This window comes from Nerophis ophidion, linkage group LG15 (genome assembly GCF_033978795.1).
Source record: "Nerophis ophidion isolate RoL-2023_Sa linkage group LG15, RoL_Noph_v1.0, whole genome shotgun sequence".
Lineage (NCBI taxonomy): Eukaryota > Metazoa > Chordata > Actinopteri > Syngnathiformes > Syngnathidae > Nerophis > Nerophis ophidion.
Genome location: NC_084625.1, coordinates 34,638,446 through 34,664,340, shown reverse-complemented (window position 1 = coordinate 34,664,340; position 25,895 = coordinate 34,638,446). Strand labels below are relative to the sequence as shown.

The 25,895-nt window shown below is 41.6% G+C and overlaps 1 protein-coding gene across 2 annotated transcripts in view; it reads right to left on the bottom strand.

Moving 5' to 3' along the window:
* The window catches only part of rttn (rotatin), a 134,592-nt gene extending 110,023 nt beyond the window's left edge, over nt 1-24,569 (bottom strand). For both annotated transcript variants that reach the window (XM_061922064.1, XM_061922065.1), the window contains exons 1-16: nt 24,348-24,569; nt 23,445-23,632; nt 23,210-23,369; nt 14,913-15,011; nt 14,739-14,829; nt 14,543-14,657; nt 13,953-14,115; nt 11,478-11,640; nt 11,187-11,368; nt 10,982-11,097; nt 9,940-10,095; nt 9,656-9,868; nt 4,386-4,498; nt 4,180-4,306; nt 3,811-3,936; nt 998-1,114 (exon numbers count right to left, since the gene is read on the bottom strand). In XM_061922064.1, coding sequence (XP_061778048.1) covers nt 998-1,114; nt 3,811-3,936; nt 4,180-4,306; nt 4,386-4,498; nt 9,656-9,868; nt 9,940-10,095; nt 10,982-11,097; nt 11,187-11,368; nt 11,478-11,640; nt 13,953-14,115; nt 14,543-14,657; nt 14,739-14,829; nt 14,913-15,011; nt 23,210-23,369; nt 23,445-23,632; nt 24,348-24,522 — 2,304 coding nt within the window. In that variant the 5' untranslated portion in view covers nt 24,523-24,569. The remainder of the gene's footprint in view (nt 1-997; nt 1,115-3,810; nt 3,937-4,179; nt 4,307-4,385; nt 4,499-9,655; nt 9,869-9,939; nt 10,096-10,981; nt 11,098-11,186; nt 11,369-11,477; nt 11,641-13,952; nt 14,116-14,542; nt 14,658-14,738; nt 14,830-14,912; nt 15,012-23,209; nt 23,370-23,444; nt 23,633-24,347) is intronic.
* Between the last annotated feature and the right edge of the window lie 1,326 nt (nt 24,570-25,895).

The window sequence follows — 25,895 nt, the reverse complement described above, 5'->3', positions numbered from 1 at the left end:
ATTGTTCTTGTACAAATGATAGTCAATAACCTCCATTTATAAGAAAGATGAGCTTACCTTTTGGCTTAAACAGCTTATTTTGGTATCTCATTAGTCGACATCTCCTGCAGACGAATCACCTTTGTTATGGGGACCAGGTGGAAGTGATTAACTCCAAACGGAAGGACCAGGTGGAAGTGATTAACTATACACGGAAGCGGTATGAGCAGAACAGCGAGTGCAGTGTCAGCTACAGCCCGATGAGGGGGCTGCTGTGCAAATGTCTCACACTCAAACCAGTAAACATGTTTTATGGGCCAAAACTTAAATATCACTTAGGCATCTTCAGAATGGATCTGACTATAATTTGAAAAGGTTTCCATTTAGGGGACCTTTTTTTTTGTCCCCATACTGTCAAAGGTCCCCTAAAGGTGACTGCGTAAACAGGGCGATGTCCCCATTAAGTCGGCATTGCCAGAACGCACGCACGCACACGCACACGCACACGCACGCGCACACGCACACACACACACACACACACAGTGAACGATGAGGAATTCCAACAAAGGAGCACAAGAGTGAGTAAAATAGGCATAATTTTGAGTTCGGGTGGTATAATTCTGCCTCTTGATGACAGGATGGGTGCATTTCTGAATGGTCTCCTTTAATTAAAACACACTTGACAGCCTTGTCACATCCTCATGCATATTTATGGTGAATTTTCTGGCTTTCTGCTGCCTGAAACAGAACAATTAATAACAGCATGTTTTTCTCCCCCAGTCAACCCAAAAAGGAAACAATAAAAATGGAACTATGGAAATGAGACAATAAGTAAATATTGTTCTCTGGCAGTTCAATAAACAGACTTTGTTGGTCCAAGAGCGCTACATTTGCACTTTAGAGCGCAGCAATTTTGATTAAGGAGAAACATCCGCCCCTCCATTCCCCAACTCCATTAATATTACCTAATAAATTCCGAGCATGATAGCCCTCTGTGAGCTGTGTGGTACAACAACACCTGCAATATGGTGATGACCCGGGAAAGTGCCGCACTGAATCTGTCCCAGGTTGACGGCGTCATCATCAATCGTCCCTTGAGCAGGAATAGCAGGATATCCTTGGCAGCAACATTCACCTGTAGATCACAGGTTAAGTGCTGAATTGACGTTTAGCACAGTAGATAAAGACAGCAGGTAATGCAAGTGACAGACTTTTAAATGTCTAATACCACGTGATGCTGGCAGTTTTACAGCGTTAATATAATGTTGGAGAGCTTTACAAGGCCCGCGCTGGTCATAACTGCTATGCGGCCTTTTACTTAATTACTATTATTCCTCACAACCAGGACTTAAACTAACGTCTCTAAAAGTGATGGCTGGTGAAACTCAATTTGCATGACTGACCTTGTCCCAGGATCCTTAAAGTGGATACAATTAACTTTTTTTTTCAAATAAAGCATCACTGTGGTAAAGAGAAATAAACTCATTATTGAGTTACTCCAGTTTCAAGGTGACTGTGAAGTTATTATAGTAATGTTTAAATTCGCTAACATCAGTCTGACTTTGGTTTGAATTATACAAAAACCGAAAGAAGTGCTTTAAAATGTGTGGAATGAAAATGCACTCATCATTTGTACAGAAACTGACTACTAGCAAAAGAAAATTAGCAAAATTAAGTTAGTATAATTATTGTAAGGCGCCAGCGCCCCCCGCGACCCCGAAAGGGAATAAGCGGTAAAAAATGGATGGATGGATGGATGGATAATTATTGTATTGTAATATTTGATGTTTAAGAATACTTTCATGTTTCAAGTAGGTGCCACTTAATAGTTACAATTACCAGAAGCAATTAGACACTGCATTCCTAATTATATTCCAAATTAATGTAATGTATATGTAATATAATGATTATATGGAATAATATTAATAATATTAATAATAATAATAATTAAAACACAATTAACTTGTATTTATCATTAGTATGTTTTACCATTGTAATTGTAAGGTCAATACCTTTCAGTTATCCTAAATGAGTAAACAAATATAAAGATTAAATGGACTCTCAATCTGTTAGCAAAAATTAAACTTTATAAATATTGATCTTCTTGAAGTGCAGTTTTCTCAATCAAAAAAACTGTGTCTGGTCGTTTTGTTGTCGTTGCATTACTTTCCAACCAATTTGGCATACTTGCTTGTTCGTCCCTGTTGAGCCAATCTTGCTCATTTGGTTTAAAGCTAAAATATTTTCACACAGGGACATTTGGATTTGCAACAAACTTTTTTCCCTCTAATTTGTGTTACTAGCGAGTAGCGACTAGCAAGGTTCTGTTGGTGCATCCTGAGTGTGTGTAAGCTAGCGGTCCCGCCAACGAGACAAAAATTGTGGATGGCTGACAAGAGAATTCATTGTGTTTATTCAATTTTGCGACTGAATAAACATGATGCACAGAGAGAACACTTTAGCAATCTAATTGGAAACAAAAAACACACAGACTACAGACATGTTATTTAACAATACAGGCAAAGTAATCAAGCTCACGTGTATTTATATTTGGTTTAATTGATTTAATGACCCAGGCTTAGATAACACTTCCTCTTTTTCTGCTAAATTGCCCAACCGATGAGCCACTTTTCCCGAGTGGGTCTCTGTATCTGCATCTCTCTAAGTAACTAGAGAGCGTGTGCATCTGACAATCAGGAAGAAAATCAGTCTTACTTGGATGGGAGAGTGGTTTGGTGCCATCTGTTTGTTTGTATTCTCTGTAGAAGTGAGTATACAGATATATAGACTTTTGGTTTATGTTGCTAGGAGCAATAGATACACACCTGTCCTCATTTGATTATTAGTGTTACCACCTGTGCCTTCAATAATCATTCGTTAAGTGACCACCTTTTGTTAAGTCCGTTTTTTGTTTTTGTTTTGCTATGCTATGCTAAGCTGAGCTAGCTTTGATTCTTTTGTGCACTTCCAGCCGCACGTCGTTTTTGGATTTTCGCTTATCTTTGTGGATTGAAAAATTCTTACCCGAACGCTGCATCTCCTGCCTGTCTTTCATACTGAGGAACACGAACTCACTACCATGCAACCAGCTCCCAACTAACCCCTAAAGCTTCAATGTAAAGTAAGGGTGATTGATCCAGATTTCAGTACTGTCCATATATAGTGTAGAATCAGTACGTGAACGATTAGATTGCCATTTTTCGTTTTCTTATTATCATTACAAAATATATCTTTTTTTTTTTTGGTTCTTTTTGTTATTGTTGACAAACTCAGGAGATAAGTCTCGAGATACATTAATAATTTGAGGGCTAAGCCCAAAAGGTTTCAATAGGAGCCAATAGTAGTTTCTAATTTAGTTTAGTTATTGTGCAAAGTGTACGTAGCATTCAATACTGCACATTTAATACACCATCTGAATCAAAGTTTAAAAAAAATATGCTTTATAAAAATGTGTTATTACGTCGTGTTGTTGTCAAAATAAGATCGGAGGACGAAAATGTTGATCATGACATTCATACTAATAAGGGGGTTCCTGTGGAGAAATGGCAACTAGTGACATCTGAGAAAGGTTTGTTAATGAGCCAAAACAAGCCACAGCCATTTTGTATTTGAAATACCTGCGACAACAACCTTCTTGCTGTGACGGAGTACAACAATCCCTGAGAGTTTAAAGAATAGCAGTAGAAAACTGTGACAGCTCAGAAAAGAAACACAATGACAAGGACTACGTTAAAAAACTATCCCCTCTTGGCCTTAAACCCAGTTGCAGCATGCTTGTATAACCGTGTTTCTATATTACATTGAAATCATAAAAAAGCCATGGTTTCCCACCTTCTCTGCAGAATCCTGGAGGCCAAAGGCGCTTATTTCATAGAGCACCCTGTGGTGTAGGAGGAAGTTAATTCTGCTGCTGGCTCCGGATTCTTGTAGCAACACATTCTGAATGCCGAGGCAATCCTGTAAGGGGTTGGGGGAGATGCATATAATCAAACTAAATAAAATAGGTTACTAATTATCACCATCATCTCACTTGTGCTCACATGTAAGAAACAGAGTTGTGCTCAACAGTGAGATGCTGCAATCACTCTGGTTCATTGAGAGTGCAACAATAAACAGACCTGCATCCACTGTTGTTGTTGTTTTAGCCCTGAAATTGCACTCTCATTGAAACACTATCTGTGGAATCTGTCGTGCTCTGACCTTGACCACATTTAATGCACACATGTAGGTCTCCATCTTGACAGGCAGCAAAGGATGCGACAGCAGCTTGAGGAGCAGTTTCTGACTCTCAGTCTGGAGGACAGGATTTGGCTGATCAGACATCCACCTGATCACACACGCAGTTACGTCATTCAAAATATCATTAACTAGAGGCAGCAGTACTGGTGATCTTTTTTTATACTCACAAGTAGGAGCATACATGAACATATTCCTTGACAACAGGTAAGTGTTCATGAAATGGTAAGCCATCTATTGCCTGGTCCGCCAGCTCCAGCAGTTCCAGCCAATTCTTCTTTTCCTTAATCAATAAATATATGAAATAATGGTGTGTTAACTTAGAACAGTCACACCAATACACACGCCCACAAACATACATAATATATGTATACAGGATAGCCCCTTTATGTAATTGAATGTGGTACACCGCCACAGCCTTTTCATTACCGCCCCAGCTTGAAAACAAGATTTATTTTCACACACACACACACAAGTAATTCACAAACAAGGATGAGGCGAGGGTCACCAATTTATAAGCAAATTGTCCAACAGTTTTAGAACAACATTTCTCAACGAGCTATTGCAAGAATTTAGGGATTTTACCATCTACGGTCCATAAAAATCATCAAAAGTTTCAGAGAATCTAGAGAAATCACTGCACATAAGCGATGATATTACAGACCTTTGATCCCTCAGGCGGTACTGCATCAAAAACCGACATCAATGTGTAAAATGTATCACCACATGGGCTCAGGAACACTTCATAAAACCACCGTCAGTAACTACAGTTGGTTGCTACATCTGTAAGTGCAAGTTAAAGCTCTACTATGCAAAGCAAAAGCCATTTATCAACAACACCAAGGAACGCCGCCGGCTTCCCTGGGCCCGAGATCATCTAAGATGGACTGATGCAAAGTGGAAAAGTGTTCTGTGGTCTAACGAGTCCACATTTCAAATTATATTTGGAAAATGTGGACGTGGTGTCCTCCGGAACAAAGAGGAAAAAAAACATCCGGATTGATATAGGTGCAAAGTTCAAACCCAGCATCTGTGATGGTATGGGGGTGTATTAGGGTAACTTACACATCTGTGAAGGCACCATTAATGCTGAATGGTCCATACAGGTTTTGGAGCAACATATGTTGTCATCCAAGCAACGTTATCATGGACGCCTCTGCTTATTTCAGAAAGACAATGCCAAGCCACGTGTTACAACAACATGGTTTGGTAGTAAAAGAGTGCGGGTACTTTCCTGGCCCGCCTGCAGTCCAAACCTGTCTCCCATCGAAAATGTGTGGCGCATTATGAAGCGTAAAATACGACGGCAGAGACCCCGGACTGTTGAACGACTGAAACTCTACATAAAAAAAGAATGGGAAAGAATTCCACTTTAAAAGCTTCAACAATTAGTTTCTACAGTTCCCAAACATTTATTGAGTGTTGTTAAAAGAAAAGGTGATGTAACACAGTGGTGAACATGCCCTTTCCCAACTACTTTGGCACGTGTTGCAGCCATGAAATTGTAAGTTAATTATTATTTGCAAAAAATTTAAAATAAAGTTTATGAGTTTAAACATCAAATATCTTGTCTTTGTAGTGCATTTAACTGAATATGGGTTGAAAAGGATTTGCAAATCATTGTATTCTGTTTCTATTTACATCTAACTCAATTTCCCAACTCATATGGAAACGGGGTTTGTATGTATATATATATATATATATATATATATATATTATACATACATATTAGGGGTGTAACGGTACACAAAAATTTCGGTTCGGTACGTACCTCGGTTTAGAGGTCACGGTTCGGTTAATTTTCGGTACAGTGAGAAAACAACAAAATATACATTTTTTTGTTATTTATTTACCAAGTTTGTAAACAATGGCTTTATCGTTTTAACATTGGGAACATTATAATAATTCTGCCCACGTTAATCCACATTAAACTTCCTCAAGTTGTTGCTTTGATTAAATAAAATGACAAAACTTTTCTTCTACATATAAAAAGTGCAACATTAAACAGTTTCAAGTCAACTCATCATGCTTAATTTATTACAGCATTTGGGAAGTCTGTAGTTGACTTTTATTATACACACACACACACAGCAAAATGAGCTAACGTAACGCTAATAGCTAATTAGCCTTCACCTCAACTATGAGCGAGCTGAGCTGCAGTTTAAGTTTCTAGAAGGTCAACGGGCTCATAGTGATGTTTGTAATAGTTGTGACTGGGAAGTGTTTTTTATAATTTGGGGAGTGTGCGATGCCAGCTGCTCACTTGCTAAACACATATCTGCTCATCTCGACGCCGGAGCACTGACTCCATGCTTTCAGAGTACGCACTGCAGATTGGCTGTTACATCGCTCTGAATAGCACTGCTGATTGGCTTTGTATGTAACCAATCAGATGGTTGTGTGTGCGGGACAATGCTGGGTGCTCACAGCTCAGACAGAGGCAGATAGCAGAGCAGCTTGCTAAGACTTTAGTTTACAAACTCGTTCGATACACCCTCGTACCGAACCGAAACCCCCGTACCGAAACGGTTCAATACAAATACACGTACCGTTACACCCCTAAAACATATATATAGAAACACACACACACATGCATATATACATACACACATATATATATATATATATATATATACACATATACATATATATATATATATATATATATATATATATATGTGTGTATATATATGTATGTGTGTGCATACATATATAAATATATATATACATACATATATATATATACACACACACATACATACAGTATATACACACATACATACATAAACATACACATATAATTAAATACATACATATATGCACACACACATGTATACAGTCATGGTCAAAAGTTTACATGCACTTGTGAAGGACATAATGTCATGGCTGTGTTGAGTTTCCAATTATAGATACGTAACGTCAACACCACGGATCGTCACCATACTGTGTTGTCCGTCAATATTGTACCATCCCAATGAATGGTGGCTCTTACAGATTTCAAGTTTGTCTGTCTTTATTTTACAAAGTGCAATGTTGTCAATCTCCGTGTCTCATTCTCTTCTCCGGCAACATTCAAAAAGACCTTTCACCTGTACAACGGAAGTCACTTTTCCCACTCGTACCAAACATCCCACATCCCAGTCAAGCCATTGGCTAAAACCTGTAGCCGTCTGTGATGACACTAACATGACTTGACTCGTGAAAAAATATATATATTTGACATGTGACACGTTTGCATTTTTACTTAATTTAACATCTTTAGGGATATTTGTTGTGTTTTACAAATGTGAAAATACTTGAAGCATGTGAAGTGAAGTGAATTATATTTATATAGTGCTTTTTCCTCAAGTGACTTAAAGCGCTTTACATAGTGAAACCCAATATCTAAGTTACAATTAAACCAGTGTGGGTGGCACTGGGAGCAGGTGGGTAAAGTGTCTTGCCCAAGGACACAACAGCATTGACTAGGATGGCGGAAGCGGGGATCGAACGTGCAACCCTCAAGTTCCTGGCACGGCCGCTCTACCAACCGAGCTATACTTTATAGAATGTGCTTTTTTCTATATGTGAAGATAAACGGGATTATGAGTGTTCTCAATTAATAGGTTATTGTCATTCTCATGACATTCAACTGATCAGGTGTGTTAGAAGACGTTTAGCCTCTTATACTAGTAGTTTTCATTAGTTGATGCTCATAGACTTTTGTTGGACAGATCTTGTCTGGGCGTTCAGAGCGTTTGGTGCCAAGGTCCTAACTATTTATCTTCTAACACCTATGTCAACATTTACAGTTACAACATTAAAACAAATATAAAGTGCATGACAATTTTAACTCACTATAACGCTAAATCAATGAGAGACCTGAGCTTATTTCTCTGCAACGAGACGGTCCCAACTGGGATAATGAGAGACAAAGACACTTGAAGTGTGTTGCTTATGTCCAGTCTGCTCCATTGTTTTGTTTTGGTGGCTGTCACTGCAGAAAATCCTGCTTCACACAGATAGGATGTAGGAAATAGCAACAGGGTTTTCAGTGATGTGGTGGCGATCTCGGGGTATTCTGCCATGACTTTAATCCAGAACATTGTTGTCTCAAACACACTTTTAAGGCTGCCGTCATTTGCGATCTCCAGCAGTTGATCTTCTTGCACAGACATGCTGAATTCACCTGCTTTGTTGACAAATAGGTCGCGGATTCATTCCTTGGATCCAGTTTGTGAGTCTTTTGAAGTTGGGAAGTAGCACTCAAACTTTTTTAAAAGCACAAACAGGTGATCGTGCACCAGCTTGGTGAATGAAGGCGGAGGCTCAGTCTCACACAAAATCCCCACTAATGTTTGAAAGCCAGTCGCCGCATATTATGCAGAGCGGGCTTGGTGCGTGGGAATCACCTGTTGCGATAAATCCATATTTCAGGAAGGACTCCTAGATTTGTCTGTAAAAAACTTTCTTTTTGTTGGCAGTCGTTCTTCTCTCTCTTCACTGTGCTTTTTCCCCTTCACGAAGAAACTTTCCAAAGACGTCTGTTTTTCACTGGGTTAAATTTTGGCGCTCAAGTGGCCATAATATAACCAAGAGAATTTTTAAATTTTTCTAAACATTACACTTTTCAAAATAAAAGGTCGTTCGGGCTCGGATATAAATAAAACGGAAATAACTAATTATTTCTTGTGCGGCCCGGTACTAATTGATCCACGGACCGGTACCGGGCCGCGGCCCGGGGGTTGAGGACAACTGTTGTAGACGATCAGCACTGCATTAGAACGCGGGAAGGGGGGGGTGTGACCGACGTGTTTAACGCAGTTGGGCAGACTGGGGAAGAGTTCCCACAAGAACTCAAAAAAATGCCTTGTCAGTTATTGAAACATATCAATGACCAAAGAGTAATTTTTATTATTAGGATTATTAAAAAAGACAACTGGGTTGCCGCAAAAAGGGCACTTTTCTTATGTATGGCAAAAGGTCTGCTTTCAATTGTTGTTCATTGTTAATACTGGGTTATTACTATCTACTTCACTTTTTTTAAATACTGCTATCATGTGTGTTGATATTGTATCTAATGATGTAGTTCTGTTGTAGTTGCTAAATGAAAAATAAATACATTTGAAGAAGGCCGATACCGACATCAAAATACCACATATTAGCCGATAATCGGTCGGCCCCTAATTGGTTCGATACCCACATTTGTACAAAATAATGTGAAGTAGCCAAACAACAGAGTAAGAAGTACATTTAACAGAAGTGTTGACAAAAATATTGGTTTTGACAAAACAATACATATGCCAGCAGCCAAATGAGGAGCCTTTTAATCTGTTTTGAAATGGTTATATTGTCATTTTTGTGCCAAATAATATATTGGGATCTACATAGTTATCGCAGGAGGGTACAATTTATACCGTGACATAGATTTAAGGCCATATCAACTATCTGCAGTGCCTACCTCAGCCCGGGCCTCCTTGAGGAAGCTGCAAGTGGATTCCATCGAGAGAGCAGCACGGGTCATCCTCCCATAGAGCTCGTGACTGTCGGAGTTTACCTGCTCCAAGTAGGCCACTGCGGTCTCTTGTACACTGGGTAATGCAATTGCAAACGACTTGTCCAGGCAAAGGTGAAAAATAGCTGTTGCTGCATTCTTGGGGAGATTGCTACCAGCCTGTGAGATCAAACGCTTAATGTTTTTCTCAACAAATCAATAACCGACAAAAGAAAAGTTGACAAACGCACCTTTTTAGGAGGGAGTATGGTCTGTAGGAGTTTAATGGTGAATACAGCCGAGCTTGTGTATGCCACTCTGTGGTAAACTTGATAATCACTGACGTCGTCCTGGTGGTAGTTGAGTACATCAGCTAGCAAGTCCATGCTTGCTTGCAGCTTCTCCTTCTAAAAACAAAAAACACAAATGTTCCATCACTTGAATGTTCCCACACACCAGTGCAGATAGGCGGCTGTGATCCAAAGAAAATATTTGTTTGATGCACGCATAAGGGATTGAATCTAAAGGAGGATTTGAGGGTTATTTTTGGACCACATACAGACCCATCTTATCTCACAATGAATAAACTGGAGCAATCTATTCTCAGCCACTTTGTTCTGTCTAGTGCAGTGATGATTAATACCAGCAGGGGGCAGTAGATGTCCTGTTTATTGTTTGCACAACTAGATCAGAAAAGCATGTTCCCATAGGACCCTAAAACAACAGTCTGGCACACAAAAACTCCACATTAATATGACAAAAAAAGCCACAAGACGTCGTATGGCATGTATTAAACAGCAGAGGGCCTGAGGGGCCACCATGCTTGACAAGTGTAAGGTATGAGGTTACCTGCAGAGTAACATCACAAGGGGGGAAGATGGTTAAGTGGGGCCCGCTTTAAGATGGTCCAAAATAAATGATATACTGTCTAAAAACACCAGGCAGGTTTACAAACACAGTATTGTGCCTCCACTGCATCCAAATCTTGCAGGAATTGCAATTTAACTGCAGAAATTGTACAAAAGTACACAGTGCACAACTACAATAACAAAACAAAATTAAAAAAACAGAGCCTTGAACTCCAGTTTTGCTCCTTGGAGCAAAACTGCACCTTCTAAAATTATTTCTGCATAATCAAATGCGTCAAGTCCTTCTTGCCTGCAGAGCACCGTATGCTTCTGTGGCAAATTGGCATGAGGCAGAACCCAAGTACACCCCCACCCCCAGCCCCCTCTAGTGAAGTGTATCCATTCATCTGCATAAGAGGCTGTCACAAGTAGTGTTTTGACTTGCCAGCTCCATCCCCACCAGGCTGCAATCGTCCCAGACCAGTTCACAAACGCTGTCTCCGAGCAGGAGGACGGCGTCAAACAGCAGCTCCAGAACGCGACAGAACACATGCGAACCCTCTGTGAAATATGAAGGGGAAGAGAAGGGAAAACTGAGATGTCTTGGCAAGCTACTGGTGGAGGTAGCGAACGCACACACTGCCTCTTACCTGTCTTAAGCAGCGGTATGGCGTGCTCTAGGGTGGCAACAGTAAATTGAGCTAACGTGAGCTGCTGCAACCGCATTTCCGGGGGATCCTCTACATCCAGGTCTGGGAGAGCCGCGTCTGCCGGAGACAGAGGTGTCTGTCTGGCTGCTTGGACTGCTGCTGCACTTCTGTTTGAGCTGCCACTAGATGAGCAACAGACAGGAGAAAAAAGCAAAGATGAAGCCTATGAGAGGTTAGGGGGTCATAAAAGCCTACACAACATCATATAACAATCATTATCATCATGCATACCTGTTGGAAAATGCATCTCCATCTTGGCCATCCCCGCTGACTCTCTGGCCTGTTCCGCCGACTACAGATGGCCGAGGAGAGCACTCTGCGGTAGGAGAAGAACCCTGAGAACGCTGGGTTCCCTGTACTTCCTGGGAGTAGGAGGAGTTCTGGGACACCGGATCTTAACAACCAAAGCAAAACATATAATATTTAGGATCTGATTAAAGGATTGCATGTATTCAAACTTAGTAGCACACAGAAAGGTCATATACTAAACTTGTGTGCGGAGGATTACATTTCTTAAGTGAGAAAAATAAGGAGTGCAATCATGTCTTTATGAATATGCAGTATATATGCTGATTATCAGACTGCCCACAATATGGGTAAGAGAAAATGCAAATATAATTATTTAGCACACGCAGTGTGCGCTTTTGTAATCTCTGCAGTTTACTACATTTCACCCCTGGTTACTTAAAAAAAAAATACTAACCTAACTGATAGAGAAAAATGCAAAAAAGCTGATGTAAGTCTTTGTATTTGTTTTTTATTTTTATACTTGTATCTATTTTAAGCAAACTTATATGTTAGCTAACTCCTAAATGCTGTGGCACTTTTAATTTATACTTTTCTCTGGAATGTAAACTGCATGGATGCTGCTATGGATGGATGGATTACTACAGCTAGATAGTGACAGATTAGCAAATATTTTCCCCACCCTCTTCGTTGTGAAAAAAATATATTTTGTTCGATAAATGCTTTAAAGCAAAACTATGGAAGACCAGGTGATCTGCCGTTTATTCTATTTTCTCCTCTGCCCCCTCTCTCTTGTGGAGGGGGGGGCACAGGTCCGGTGGCCATGGATGAAGTCCTGGCTGTCCAGAGTCGGCACCCGGGGGTAGACCGCTCGCCTGTGCATCGGTTGGGGACATCTCTGCCCGGCTGACCTGTCTCCGCTCCGGATGGTCTCCTGCTGGCCCCACCATGGACTGGACTCTCACTATTATGTTAGATCCACTATGGATTGGACTTTCACAATATTATGTTAGACCCACTCGACGTCCATTGCATCCGGTCTCCCCTAGAGGGGAGGGGGATCACCCACATCTGCGGTCCTATTCACATTGAAAACCCATTGGGTTGTGAGTTTTTCCTTGCCCTTATGTGGTCTCTGAATCAAGGATGTTGTTGTGGTTTGTGCAGCCCTTTGAGACACTTGTGATTTAGGGCTATATAAATAAATATGGATTGATTGGTTGATATGGAAAAGAAATGTTATGATGCAGTTAGTAGCTTTAGAACATGTGTCAAACTTAAGGCCAGGGGCCAGATCTGGCCCACCACATAATTTTATGTGGGCCCCGAAAGCCTAGAAATTATATGCGTCAATAAAGTATTTTATCTTATCTTATTAAATCAATTAGTTATTTCTGTTTTGACAGAAAAATACATGTACTTCATGCAATTGCATACATTTTTATTCAACACGGTAAACTACATTGGTTCTGTCTGTTTTGACAGAAAATAAATACATTTACTTCATGCAATTGCATATATTTTTATTCAACGTATTAAGCTGTAATGTATCAAATCTTATATTATCATATGCTACAATTGTTTTCGTTAAAATAAAAATAAACACTTAAATATCTTCTTGACTTTTGTATGAATCTGTAATAACACATTTACATTTGTTAGTTACATAACTAATAACAATTAACTATTATGTGTTCTAATAATGTAACAAACATGATTATACATTGCACTTTTTTTTTTAAATAAAAAAAATATTATCTATTACACATTTTGCTTCAGAGCAAGTTGTACATTACATTGTACATTTTAAAAATAGCAGCTATTACAGTATAAAAATTAAAAAAACATTTTAAAAATTTGCCCACCAGTTACCAGAATTTTACCCTGAAAAACAGCGGCACCATTTTTTTATTTACATTAATACAACATAAAAATAACAAATAAAGATTTTACCTTGAAAAACTGGCCGCTGTGTCGCCAGAATTTTACAGGTAAACACATTGGTACTATTTTTTTCCATTTACAGTAATATGCTGTAAAAAATTACAAAAACACTAAATTCTGCAAGTCAACAGATTTGGTTTTTGATGGCCTGCGTAAAAAATGTATAATGATTTAATGTATAGGCAATTGTGTAATAAGATCATGAGGTGACTCCTTACAAATAAATATGCAAACACTGTTGTGAGAGGCCCTCTGAGGTAAGCAATCACTGCAATGTGGTCTTCAGTGAAAAAAAAATTGACACTCCTGCTCTAAAACATCATAGCACTTTGTAATTATCATTCTAACTAATAAAGCAGAATATTTAATAAATTAATATAGTAGCATATCTGCATATATGACATGTTTTTAACATGATATTAGTTTCAAAATTGTTGACCTTTAACTGTTGGCGTTTGCACACAATCTCTAAAAGAACATGCCTGCGAAAAACAAACTGTCTTGACGGTAACTCACAAGCGGCGCCGCCCTGCTTTGCTGAGCGGAAGCTGGGATCCTGATGAAAGCGCAGCCTTTGCCTCAGCCCCACGCAAAGCTGCCTCAGGCAGGAGAGCGCCTGCAAGTGGAGGTAACTTGCCTCACCTTTACCCGACCCCAGCCTCAGCAGGGACAGAAGCGTCTGAAGACAGAGAAATATGTAATTAGAAAAGCCATAAAAATGTTTAGATTTAGGATACACGCAGGAATATATGAGCACGTGTGCCTTTACTTGCTGTGCAGTACGGCACTTTATAAACAAGGATAACGTTCTGACATGGACAGAATATGATAAGACAGAAGAATTCTAATAAAGTACATTCAATAAAAAGGGCAGATTCCTTTATAAAAACTTGTACTAAATATAAAAATGTGTTTAGAAATGTAATGGTGTACAAGTGCACCACATCATACAGAGACATATTTTTACTATTATGTGCATATTTAGCCACGTAAGACACAAAACTCCCTTGTCTTGCTTCTCATTCGGATTGTGCAGATGCACAGCTGGCTTGCAAGTGTGTACTTGGGAATGGACCAGTTGTGCTTTTGTTTCACTCTGAGCACACCTTTGCAATGTTAGGCCTCTGCAGGAAGATCTCAGCAGGGAAGTCCTGCATAATGACGTCACACAGTATCTCGCACGTGCTCCGCACCAAGCTGGGGTTGCTGCTCCTTAGAGAACTTTTTCAAAATAATTAAATTAAACCAACGTCTACTGCCCGTGTTGTCATATAACAGAAATGCCCAAATTGTGTTACTCACGTCTCATTGGAGGACAGGATGTGTCTGTCTGTGTTTGTCAAAGTCAGCCATGGGAACACAGAAAACTTTAAGCACTGCACAGCATCGTGCACTGCATAAAAATTACAAAGATGAGCAACTAAGTAGACATTATAGTATACTAAAACATAAAAAATGTTTGAAATATATCAGTGCCTGCAATCTTCAGAGGCGGTAAATCCCCATGGTTCTGCGTATTCTTCTGGAAATACCCACGAGTGAGATCATGACCATCAGATGGTAATTCTGTGGATACTGTAGAAATATCACAGAATGTTAAGAATCTGGATTTAAAACAATAGAATTAACTCTATGTCCTATCAGGATATAATATCGATGTAGGTAAAACCCACCTACTCTCATATAATTATAACCCACCAGGGGAAATCAGAAGTAGTTACCCTCTGATATGGAAAACAGAGTCTTTTAAATACATGGGCGTTAATTTGTCAAAAGATCTATCAAAATCATCAGAATACTACTATCTACCCATACATAAAAAATAAAAGATGACATAGCAAGATGGAACTTAATTCCTTTTATTATCTTTAGTTCTAAAATTGATTCCATTAAAATGAATGTACTGCTAAGACTGCTGTACCTATTTCAAACCCTGCCAATAGAGATTAACCAAAACCAATTCAATGAATGGGAGGGACAAGCGGTAGAAAATGGATGGATCAATGGACAAAATGCTATCTAGGTATATATTGGCAAGGTAAAAGGCCAAGAGTTTGTCTCAAAACTTTACAACTGGTCAAACAAAAGGAAAGATGGGGTTTACCTTGCCTCCGATATTATTATTTTGCAGCCGGATGAGAGCAGGGATATGCTGGTGCAACCCGTCATATGTTGCCCATACAAGCAATACTGGCGGATAACAATTTACAAACCCACATAAATAACATTGATAACCCATGGGTGAAATGAACCCTTCTGGACGGCGTGGCGAAGTTGGTACAGTGGCTGTGCCAGCAATCTGAGGGTTACTGGTTCAATCCCCACCTTCTACCAGCCTAGTCACGTCCGTTGTGTCCTTGGGCAAGACACTTCACCCTTGCTCCTGATGGGCCCTGTTGAGCGCCTTGCATGGAAGCTCCCGCCATCACTGTGTGAATGTGTGTGTGAATGGGCGAATGTGGAAATACTGTCAAAGCGCTTTGGGATCCTTAAAAAGGGGTAGAAAAGCACTATACAAGTACAACCCATTTACCATTTAAAGTGTGGGAAATTATCATAAAGGAACACAAACTCGAGAGAGATATTGCAGTTCTTCAGTGGCGTGCCTATGATACAGAGTTTACACCTAATAAATTAGATTGAAGATTTAAGGACTGGATATCTAAGGGTATAACAGCTTTATGCAGTGTAATGAGAGAAAAAAATGCTTAGTTTTTAAACTATTTAAAGGACATATACATTAGAAAACCAAGACTTCTATCGATATTGCAGTTGCGGCATTTTGTTAATCTGAAGGTGAAAAGTGTCACAAAGATGAGTATATGTTTGATTGAATTGTTACAAAAGCCTACAATTCAGAAATTATTGATAGAACTGTTTCATGCTTGTATAAGAGTCTGTTAAATATAAAATCATACTCAACTTCATATATTAAAACAAAATGGGAGAGGGAAGGAGAGATAACTATATATGAGGAAGAAGGGACAATAATATGAAAATATCAATGAACATGTACCAGCTCACCCAAGTGGACGGAGTTTGGCTGGAAAGGTTTGATCAGATTTTTAATTACACCTTCTCAGAGGTCACACTATGATAACTCCCGTGCCTGTTGGAGAAATTGTGGGAATTCAAATGCAAACCACTACCATGTTTTCTGGGACTGCTCCGCCATGAAGGACTGTTGCAAAGAGATACATCAAGCTCTACAGGATATTTTCAAACGTGAAACACCCCTTGAAAGTGAGACTTTGTTTTTCGGACATGTACCTCAGGACTGGTTTATAAAAGATAAACACTTAATGAATATCCTACTGGTGGCTTGTAAAAAGACCATTACTGGAAAATGGATATCCCAGGAGAGCCCAACTTTGAAGCAATGGATGGAAATTCCAATGGACATAAATAAAATGAATAGGTTAAATGCCTTTAGGGGCTTCACGGTGGCAGAGGGGTTAGTGCGTCTGCCTCACAAAACGAAGGTCCTGCAGTCCTGGGTTCAATTCCAGGCTGAGGATCTTTCTGTGTGGAGTTTGCATGTTCTCCCCGTGAATGCGTGGGTTCCCTCCGAGTACTCCGGCTTCCTCCCACTTCCAAAGACATGCACCTGGGGATAGGTTGATTGGCAACACTAAATTGGCCCTAGTGTGTGAATGTGAGTGTGAATGTTGTCTATCTATCTGTGTTGGGCGGAAGGCGGGGTACACCCTGGACAAGTCGCTACCTCATCGCAGGGCCAACACAGATAGATAGACAACATTCACACTCACATTCACACACTAGGGCCAATTTAGTGTTGCCAATCAACCTATCCCCAGGTGCATGTCTTTGGAAGTGGGAGGAAGCCGGAGTACTCGGAGGGAACCCACGCATTCACGGGGAGAACATGCAAACTCCACACAGAAAGATCCTCAGCCTGGAATTGAACCCAGGACTGCAGGACCTTCGTATTGTGAGGCAGACGCACTAACCCCTCTGCCACCGTGAAGCCCCTAAAGGCATTTCAACTTATTCATTTTATTTATGTCCATTGGAATTTCCATCCATTGCTTCAAAGTTGGGCTCTCCTGGGATATCCATTTTCCAGTAATGGTCTTTTTGTAGCTGAGATAGGCGCCAGCGCCCCCCGCAACCCCGAAAGGGAACAAGCGGTAGAAAATGGATGGATGGATAACTGCCTTTATTAATTAGAAATTGGAGAAATTTACTTCATACTGGGAAAACTGGGTCAAGTATGTCATGCCCCATAAGCCTGACTTTAATTTTTCAAATTAGTGATTGTAGTGCTTAAAAAATAAAGACAGGTTACTCCAAAAACATATATATATATATATATATATACATACATAAATATATGTATATATATATGTATACATAAATATATCCATCCATCCATCCATCATCTTCCGCTTATCCGAGGTCGGGTCGCGGGGGCAGCAGCCTAAGCAGGGAAGCCCAGACTTCCCTATCTCCAGCCACTTCGTCTAGCTCTTCCCGGGGGATCCCGAGGCGTTCCCAGGCCAGCCGGGAGACATAGTCTTCCCAACGTGTCCTGGGTCTTCCCCGTGGCCTCCTACCAGCTGGACGTGCCCTAAACACCTCCCTAGGGAGGCGTTCGGGTGGCATCCTGACCAGATGCCCGAACCACCTCATCTGGCTCCTCTCGATGTGGAGGAGCAGCGGCTTTACGTTGAGCTCCTCCCGGATGGCAGAGCTTCTCACCCTATCTCTAAGGGAGAGCCCCGCCACCCGGCGGAGGAAACTCATTTCGGCCGCTTGTACCCGTGTTCTTATCCTTTCGGTCATGACCCAAAGCTCATGACCATAGGTGAGGATGGGAACGTAGATCGACCGGTAAATTGAGAGCTTTGCCTTCCGGCTCAGCTCCTTCTTCACCACAACGGATCGATACAACGTCCGCATTACTGAAGACGCCGCACCGATCCGCCTGTCGATCTCACCATCCACTCTTCCCCCACTCGTGAACAAGACTCCTAGGTACTTGAACTCCTCCACTTGGGGCAGGGTCTCCTCCCCAACCCGGAGATGGCACTCCACCCTTTTCCGGGCGAGAACCATGGACTCGGACTTGGAGGTGCTGATTCTCATTCCGGTCGCTTCACACTCGGCTGCGAACCGATCCAGTGAGAGCTGAAGATCCCGGCCAGATGAAGCCATCAGGACTACATCATCTGCAAAAAGCAGAGACCTAATCCCGTGGCCACCAAACCGAAACCCCTCAACGCCTTGGCTGCGCCTAGAAATTCTGTCCATAAAAGTTATGAACAGAATCGGTGACAAAGGACAGCCTTGGCGGAGTCCAACCCTCACTGGAAACGTGTCCGACTTACTGCCAGCAATGCGGACCAAGCTCTGACACTGATCATACAGGGAGCGGACTGCCACAATAAGACAGTCCGATACCCCATACTCTCTGAGCACTCCCCACAGGACTTCCCGAGGGACACGGTCGAATGCCTTCTCCAAGTCCACAAAGCACATGTAGACTAATTGGGCAAACTCCCATGCACCCTCAAGAACCCTGCCGAGAGTATAGAGCTGGTCCACAGTTCCACGACCAGGACGAAAACCACACTGTTCCTCCTGAATCCGAGGTTCGACTATCCGGCGAAGCCTCCTCTCCAGTACACCTGAATAAACCTTACCGGGAAGGCTGAGGAGTGTGATCCCACGATAGTTGGAACACACCCTCCGGTCCCCCTTCTTAAAGAGAGGGACCACCACCCCAGTCTGCCAATCCAGAGGTACCGCCCCCGATGTCCACGCGATGCTGCAGAGTCTTGTCAACCAAGACAGCCCCACAGCATCCAGAGCCTTAAAGAACTCCGGGCGGATCTCATCCACCCCCGGGGCCTTGCCGCCGAGGAGCTTTTTAACTACCTCAGCGACCTCAGCCCCAGAAATAGGAGAGTCCACTACAGATTCCCCAGGCACCGCTTCCTCAAAGAAAGACGTGTTGATGGGATTGAGGAGGTCTTCGAAGTATTCCCTCCACCGATCCACAACATCCGCAGTCGAAGTCAGCAGAACACCATCCGCACCATACACGGTGTTGATAGTGCACTGCTTCCCCTTCCTGAGGCGCCGTATGATGGTCCAGAATCGCTTCGAAGCCGTCCGGAAGTCGTTTTCCATGGCTTCCCCGGACTCTTCCCATGTCCGAGTTTTTGCCTCCGCGACCGCTAAAGCTGCACACCGCTTGGCCCGTCGGTACCCGTCCACTGCCTCCGGAGTCCTATGAGCCAAAAGAACCCGATAGGACTCCTTCTTCAGCTTGACGGCATCCCTCACTGCTGGTGTCCACCAACGGGTTCTGGGATTACCGCCACGACAGGCACCAACAACCTTGCGGCCACAGCTCCAATCAGCCGCCTCGACAATAGAGGTTCGGAACATGGTCCACTCGGACTCAATGTCCCGCACCTCCCTCGTGACATGTTCAAAGTTCTCCCGGAGGTGTGAATTGAAACTCTCTCTGACAGGAGACTCTGCCAGACGTTCCCAGCAGACCCTCACAATGCGCTTGGGCCTGCCAGGTCTGTCCGGCATCCTCCCCCACCATCGCAGCCAACTCACCACCAGGTGGTGATCGGTAGAAAGCTCCGCCCCTCTCTTCACCCGAGTGTCCAAAACATAAGGCCGCAAATCCGATGACACAACTACAAAGTCGATCATGGAACTGCGGCCTAGGGTGTCCTGGTGCCAAGTGCACATATGGACACCCTTATGTTTGAACATGGTGTTTGTTATGGACAATCCGTGACGAGCACAAAAGTCCAATAACAAAACACCACTCGGGTTTAGATCCGGGGAACCATTCTTCCCAATCACGCCTCTCCACGTTTCACTGTCGTTGCCAACATGAGCGTTGAAGTCTCCCAGTAGGACAAGGGAATCACCCGGAGGAGCACTTTCCAGTACTCCCTCGAGTGTTCCCAAAAAGGGTGGGTATTCTGAACTACTGTTTGGTGCGTAAGCACAAACAACAGTCAGGACCCGTCCCCCCACCCGAAGGCGAAGGGAAGCTACCCTCTCGTCCACTGGGTTGAACTCAAACGTGCAGGCTTTGAGCACCCCAGCCCGTCGCCTCTCACTGCCGGCAACGCCAGAGTGGAAGAGGGTCCAGTCCCTCTCGAGAGAACTGGTTCCAGAGCCCTTGCTGTGCGTCGAGGTGAGTCCGACTATATCCAGCCGGAACTTCTCTACCTCGCGCACTAGCTCAGGCTCCTTCCCCCCCAGTGAGGTGACGTTCCACGTCCCAAGAGCTAGCTTCTGTAGCTGAGGATCGGACCGCCAAGTGCCCTGCCTTCGGCTGCCGCCCAGCTCACAATGCACCCGACCTCTATGGCCCCTCCTATGAGTGGTGAGCCCATTGGAGGGATGACCCACGTTGCCTCTTCGGGCTGTGCCCGGTCGGGCCCCATGGGGACAGGCCCGACCACCAGGCGCTCGCCATCGTGCCCCAACTCCGGGCCTGGCTCCAGAGCGGGGCCCCGGTGACCCACGTCCGGGCAAGGGAAATCTGGGTTCATTTTGTTGTAATTCCATAGAAGTCTTTGAGCTGCTCTTTGTCTGATCACTCACCTAGGACCTGTTTGTCTTGGGAGACCCTACCAGGGGGCATGAAAGCCCCCAGACAACATAGCTCCTAGGATCATTGGGACACGCAAACTCCTCTACCACGGTAAGGTAGCAGCTCAGAGAGGAGACATAAATATATATATACATAAATATACATATATATATATATATACATAAATATACATACATACATACACACATATACATATATATATACATATATATATATACATATATATATATATATATATATATATATATATATATACATATACATATATATATATGTATACATATATACATATACATATATATATATGTATACATATATACATATACATATATATATATGTATACATATATACATATACATATATATATATGTATACATATATACATATATATATATATATATGTATACATATATATATATATATATATATATATATATATATATATATATATATATATATATATATACATACATACATACATACATACATATATATATATATATATATTAGAGATGCGCGGTTTGCGGTCTCATCCGCGGATAAACCGCGGGTCGGGCAGATGAAATGACGAATAAATAGATTTTAAATGGATTCGGGCGGGTGGCGGTTGAACAATTCGGCAATATTTAATATAAATAGTTAAGGGATCGACAATTTTTACCACTGAAAGAGCCATTTTGACCCGTGCCAGATAGCAAAGACGACGATAGGGGCCGCTGGTGGTCACCCAATTAACGAGAATAAGGGCGTGCTATGAAGCCATTGCCTTTGACGCCTCCTACAACACGTGCAATCTGTTTGTCAGTCCAGCAACAAGTTGTATGCAGATTCAGCAGACACAAGCACACGACTGCAAGGCAGTGCTCCAGTAAGGTGGGCGGGGTTGGGGGCGCGGGGGTGTAAAATATAGTCAGGAAAAGTCATGTATGCAAAGGATTCTGGGTATTTGTTGTGTTGCGTTTATGTTGTGTTACTGTGAGAAGGTTCTCCCGAAATGTGTTTGTCATTCTTGTTTGGTGTGGCGCATATTAGTAAGAGTGTTAAAATTGTTTATATCACAACCATCAGTGTACTCTGTGTCACCCAGTATGCCTTGCAGTCGTGTACATGTATTTGCGGAAGCTGCATACAACTTGTTATTGAACTGGCAGGCAGTTTGTACATGTTGTAGAAGGCGACAAAGGCAATGGCTTCATAGCAAGCCCTTATTCTCGTTTCCTGGATGAGCACCAGCAAATATTAGCGAGCATGGTTGCGGTTACCATCGTGTTCTTTCCTCTGTGAAAAGGGTCAAAATTGTTCTTTGAGTGGTAAAGGTTGCCGACCCCCGATATATAACAACGGGCGGGTGGCGGGCGGTTGCGGTTTTGAAAAAAATGTTGGTTCGGGTGGATTACGACTTTAGTGATGCGGTTGCGGATGATATAATTGCCTATCCGTGCATCTCTAATATGAATATATTATACATACATACATACACACATATATATATATATATATATATATATATATATATATATATATATATATATACATATATATATATATATATATATATATATATATATATATATATATATATAGGCTCGGGATCTTTCTGTGTGGAGTTTGCATGTTCTCCCCGTGAATGCGTGGGTTCCCTCAGGGTACTCCGGCTTCCTCCCCCTTCCAAAGACATGCACCTGGGGATAGGTTGATTGGCAACACTAAATTGGCCCCAGCGACCCCAAAAGGGAATAAGCGGTAGAAATGGATGGAAAATGGATAAATATATATATATATATATATATATACACACATATATGCATGTACTGTATATGTACATGTATTTATGTATATATATATATATATATATATATATATATATATATATATATATATATATATATATATATATATATATGTTTATATTAACTTATTTTATTTCTGATTATTATTAATCATGTATTATTTATTTTTTCTTTACTTAATTGATGTATTTGCAAATACTACATTTTTTTCTGCTGTTTCTTTTTGGGGGGGGTGGTATGGTTGGGATATAAACAAAAAATATTTTGACATTTAGGGCAGACAACAGATAAATGATGTAATGAATAGGAATTCCTGATGCTGGATGTCAATTAAAAAAAAAAAAAAAAAAATTTAACTATGTCGAACCTGTTGGCGCAGCATGTGTGGGGATTAGCTCAGGTAGCTGGAACAGCTGATCCAGTGTTGCTTCGATGACAGCTCGTAGTCTCGGCTCCACATTAGGAGACAGCTGGATGAGGAAATCCTCTGCTTGGACATCTCTCAGCATCTGTGCTGCGCTTGAATGCTTGGACGAAAGAAAACAACTATTGAAAGTATGCCAGAAATGAAAACATGAGCTTTGATTGTCTTTGTCATCTACCTTGGATAAAGTCAAAAGTAACTCCAGGACTTCTTCCTGCATGGGCACATCTGGGAAATTGAACCATTCTAAAAGATGCACGAACAGCATCCTCTCTTGAACGATGTCAGCGATGGAAATCAGGGAGTGCTTGAGCTTGCACATAATGCTCTTCAATGCACGAACTCTTATCTCCACTAAAGAGTGGGCTGTTGGGCACATAAACCACATATTCAGTTGAAAATAAAAACAGTATGCCAGTAATGCAATTCCATCCATCCATCTTCTACTGCTTATTCCCTTTTGTGGTCGCTGGCGCCTATCTCAGCTACAATCGGGGAAGGCGGGATACACCCTGGACAAGTCGCCACCTCATCACAGGGCCAACACAGATAGACGGACAACATTTACACTCACATTCACACACTATGGACCATTTGGTGTTGCCAATCAACCTATCCCCAGGTGCATGTCTTTGGAGGTGGGAGGAAGCCGGAGTACCCGGGGGGAACCAACGCAGTCACGGGGAGAACATACAAACTCCACACAGACAGACCCCGAGCCTGGGATTGAACCCAGGACTGCAGGACCTTCGTATTGTGAGGCAGGCGCACTAACCCCTCTTCCACCGTGAAGCTGCAATTCCATCCATCCATCCTTTTTCCCACCGCTTATTCCCTTTGGGGCAATTCCATTTGAGTATTTTTAAAGGGAGTTTTGCTAACTTTGATAGCTCAATTAGTGCAATAAAACGCGTCAGTAAGACAAAACTAACAAATAGTCAACTCTACAAGCATACATAACGTTGATTTTCCGAAATAGTTTGTATACAAGAATCCAAATAACCATAATAACACTTTTATATAATCAGCGGTAAAGTGAGCGAGCCAAGCAAGGCTACCATAGCTAACACTGCTCCCTTACCTATTTTCTTGATAATTCCAGATAATTCCATATCCCATGGACGCGGCGTCTGTAGTTGTTTTACACAAATGTTGCATCCAAGCCCAGAAATGGTGGAGGTAAGTGTTTTTTCTATTGGTGGGTTTGGGTTTGTGTCGCAGTTTAAGTGCAGTCTACCCGGGCTTCTTTTCAACATCCGCGCCAGCCTCACTCCACTTCCTGGATAGGACCAGGGTGCGTTCACGAGCAGGCAATGGTGTAGGAGAAAACCTTTTCGTGCGCACTCTTTAAATTATTAATTTATTGAACATGCAATATTTTTACAATACTGCTTGAATCCCCCGTTGTTGTTTTCTTTTGTTATTCCTGGCAAATTTGATAATTGATTCACCGTTTGTTGTTGTTGTTTTTTTGGCCAAAATGTAAATATTTATTTTAAACGTCTTGTTGTGGAATGTGATGAGTGAGTGCTTTGTGAACATGATGGTTTGACAGAGTGATAATTAACACATGTACCTGCATATATAAGTGTATATTCAACTTCAACTCAAGGTGCAAAATTAAAAAATGGCCGATTGAACCTTATCAATTGTCTTCAATGACACAACCAGACATACTAAATAGAGGACTGTCTCCGAAAATTAGAATATTGTGATAAAGTCCTTTATTATCTGTAATGCAACTAAAAACATGAAAATGTCATACATTCTGGATTCATTACACATCAACTGAAATATTGCAGGCCTTTTATTATTTTAATATTGCTGATTATGGCATACAGCTTAAAGGCCTACTGAAATGAGATTTTCTTATTCAAACGGGGATAGCAGGTCCATTCTATGTGTCATACTTGATCATTTCGGGATATTGCCATATTTTTGCTGAACGGATTTATTAGAGAACATCCACGATAAAGTTTGCAACTTTTGGTCACTAATAAAAAAGCCTTTCCTGTACCGGAAGTAGCAGACAATGTGCGCGTGGCGTCACGGGTTGTGGAGCTCCTCACATCTGAACATTGTTTACAATCATGGCCACCAGCAGCAAGAGCGATTCGGACCGAGAAAGCAACGATTTCCCCATTAATTTGAGCGAGGATGAAAGATTTGTGGATGAGGAAAGTAAGAGTGAAGGACTAGACTACAAAAAAAAAGACTAGAGGGCAGTGGGAGCGATTTAGATGTTATTAGACACATTTACTAGGATAATTCTGGAAAATCCCTTATCTGCTTGTTGTGTTACTAGTGTTTTAGTGAGATTATATGGTCGTACCTGTACAACCTAAAGGTCGGCCCCGCACCTTTCGTCGGCACCAGTCAACGGTTGGTGGCGATGCCCATCTCTGCCCTTCGTAAGAGACCCTCTTCGAAAAACGATCTTTCGAAATGATCGCTGCATAATACACTGTACTTTGTGTGTGTGGTCCAATCCAACCGTGTTCACTTGACATCTCTGTTTCATAGTAAAGCTTGACTGTCATCTTTCGGGAATGTAAACAATGAAACACCGGCTGTGTTTGTGTTGCTAAAGGCGGCCACAATACACCGCTTCCCACCTACAGCTTTCTTA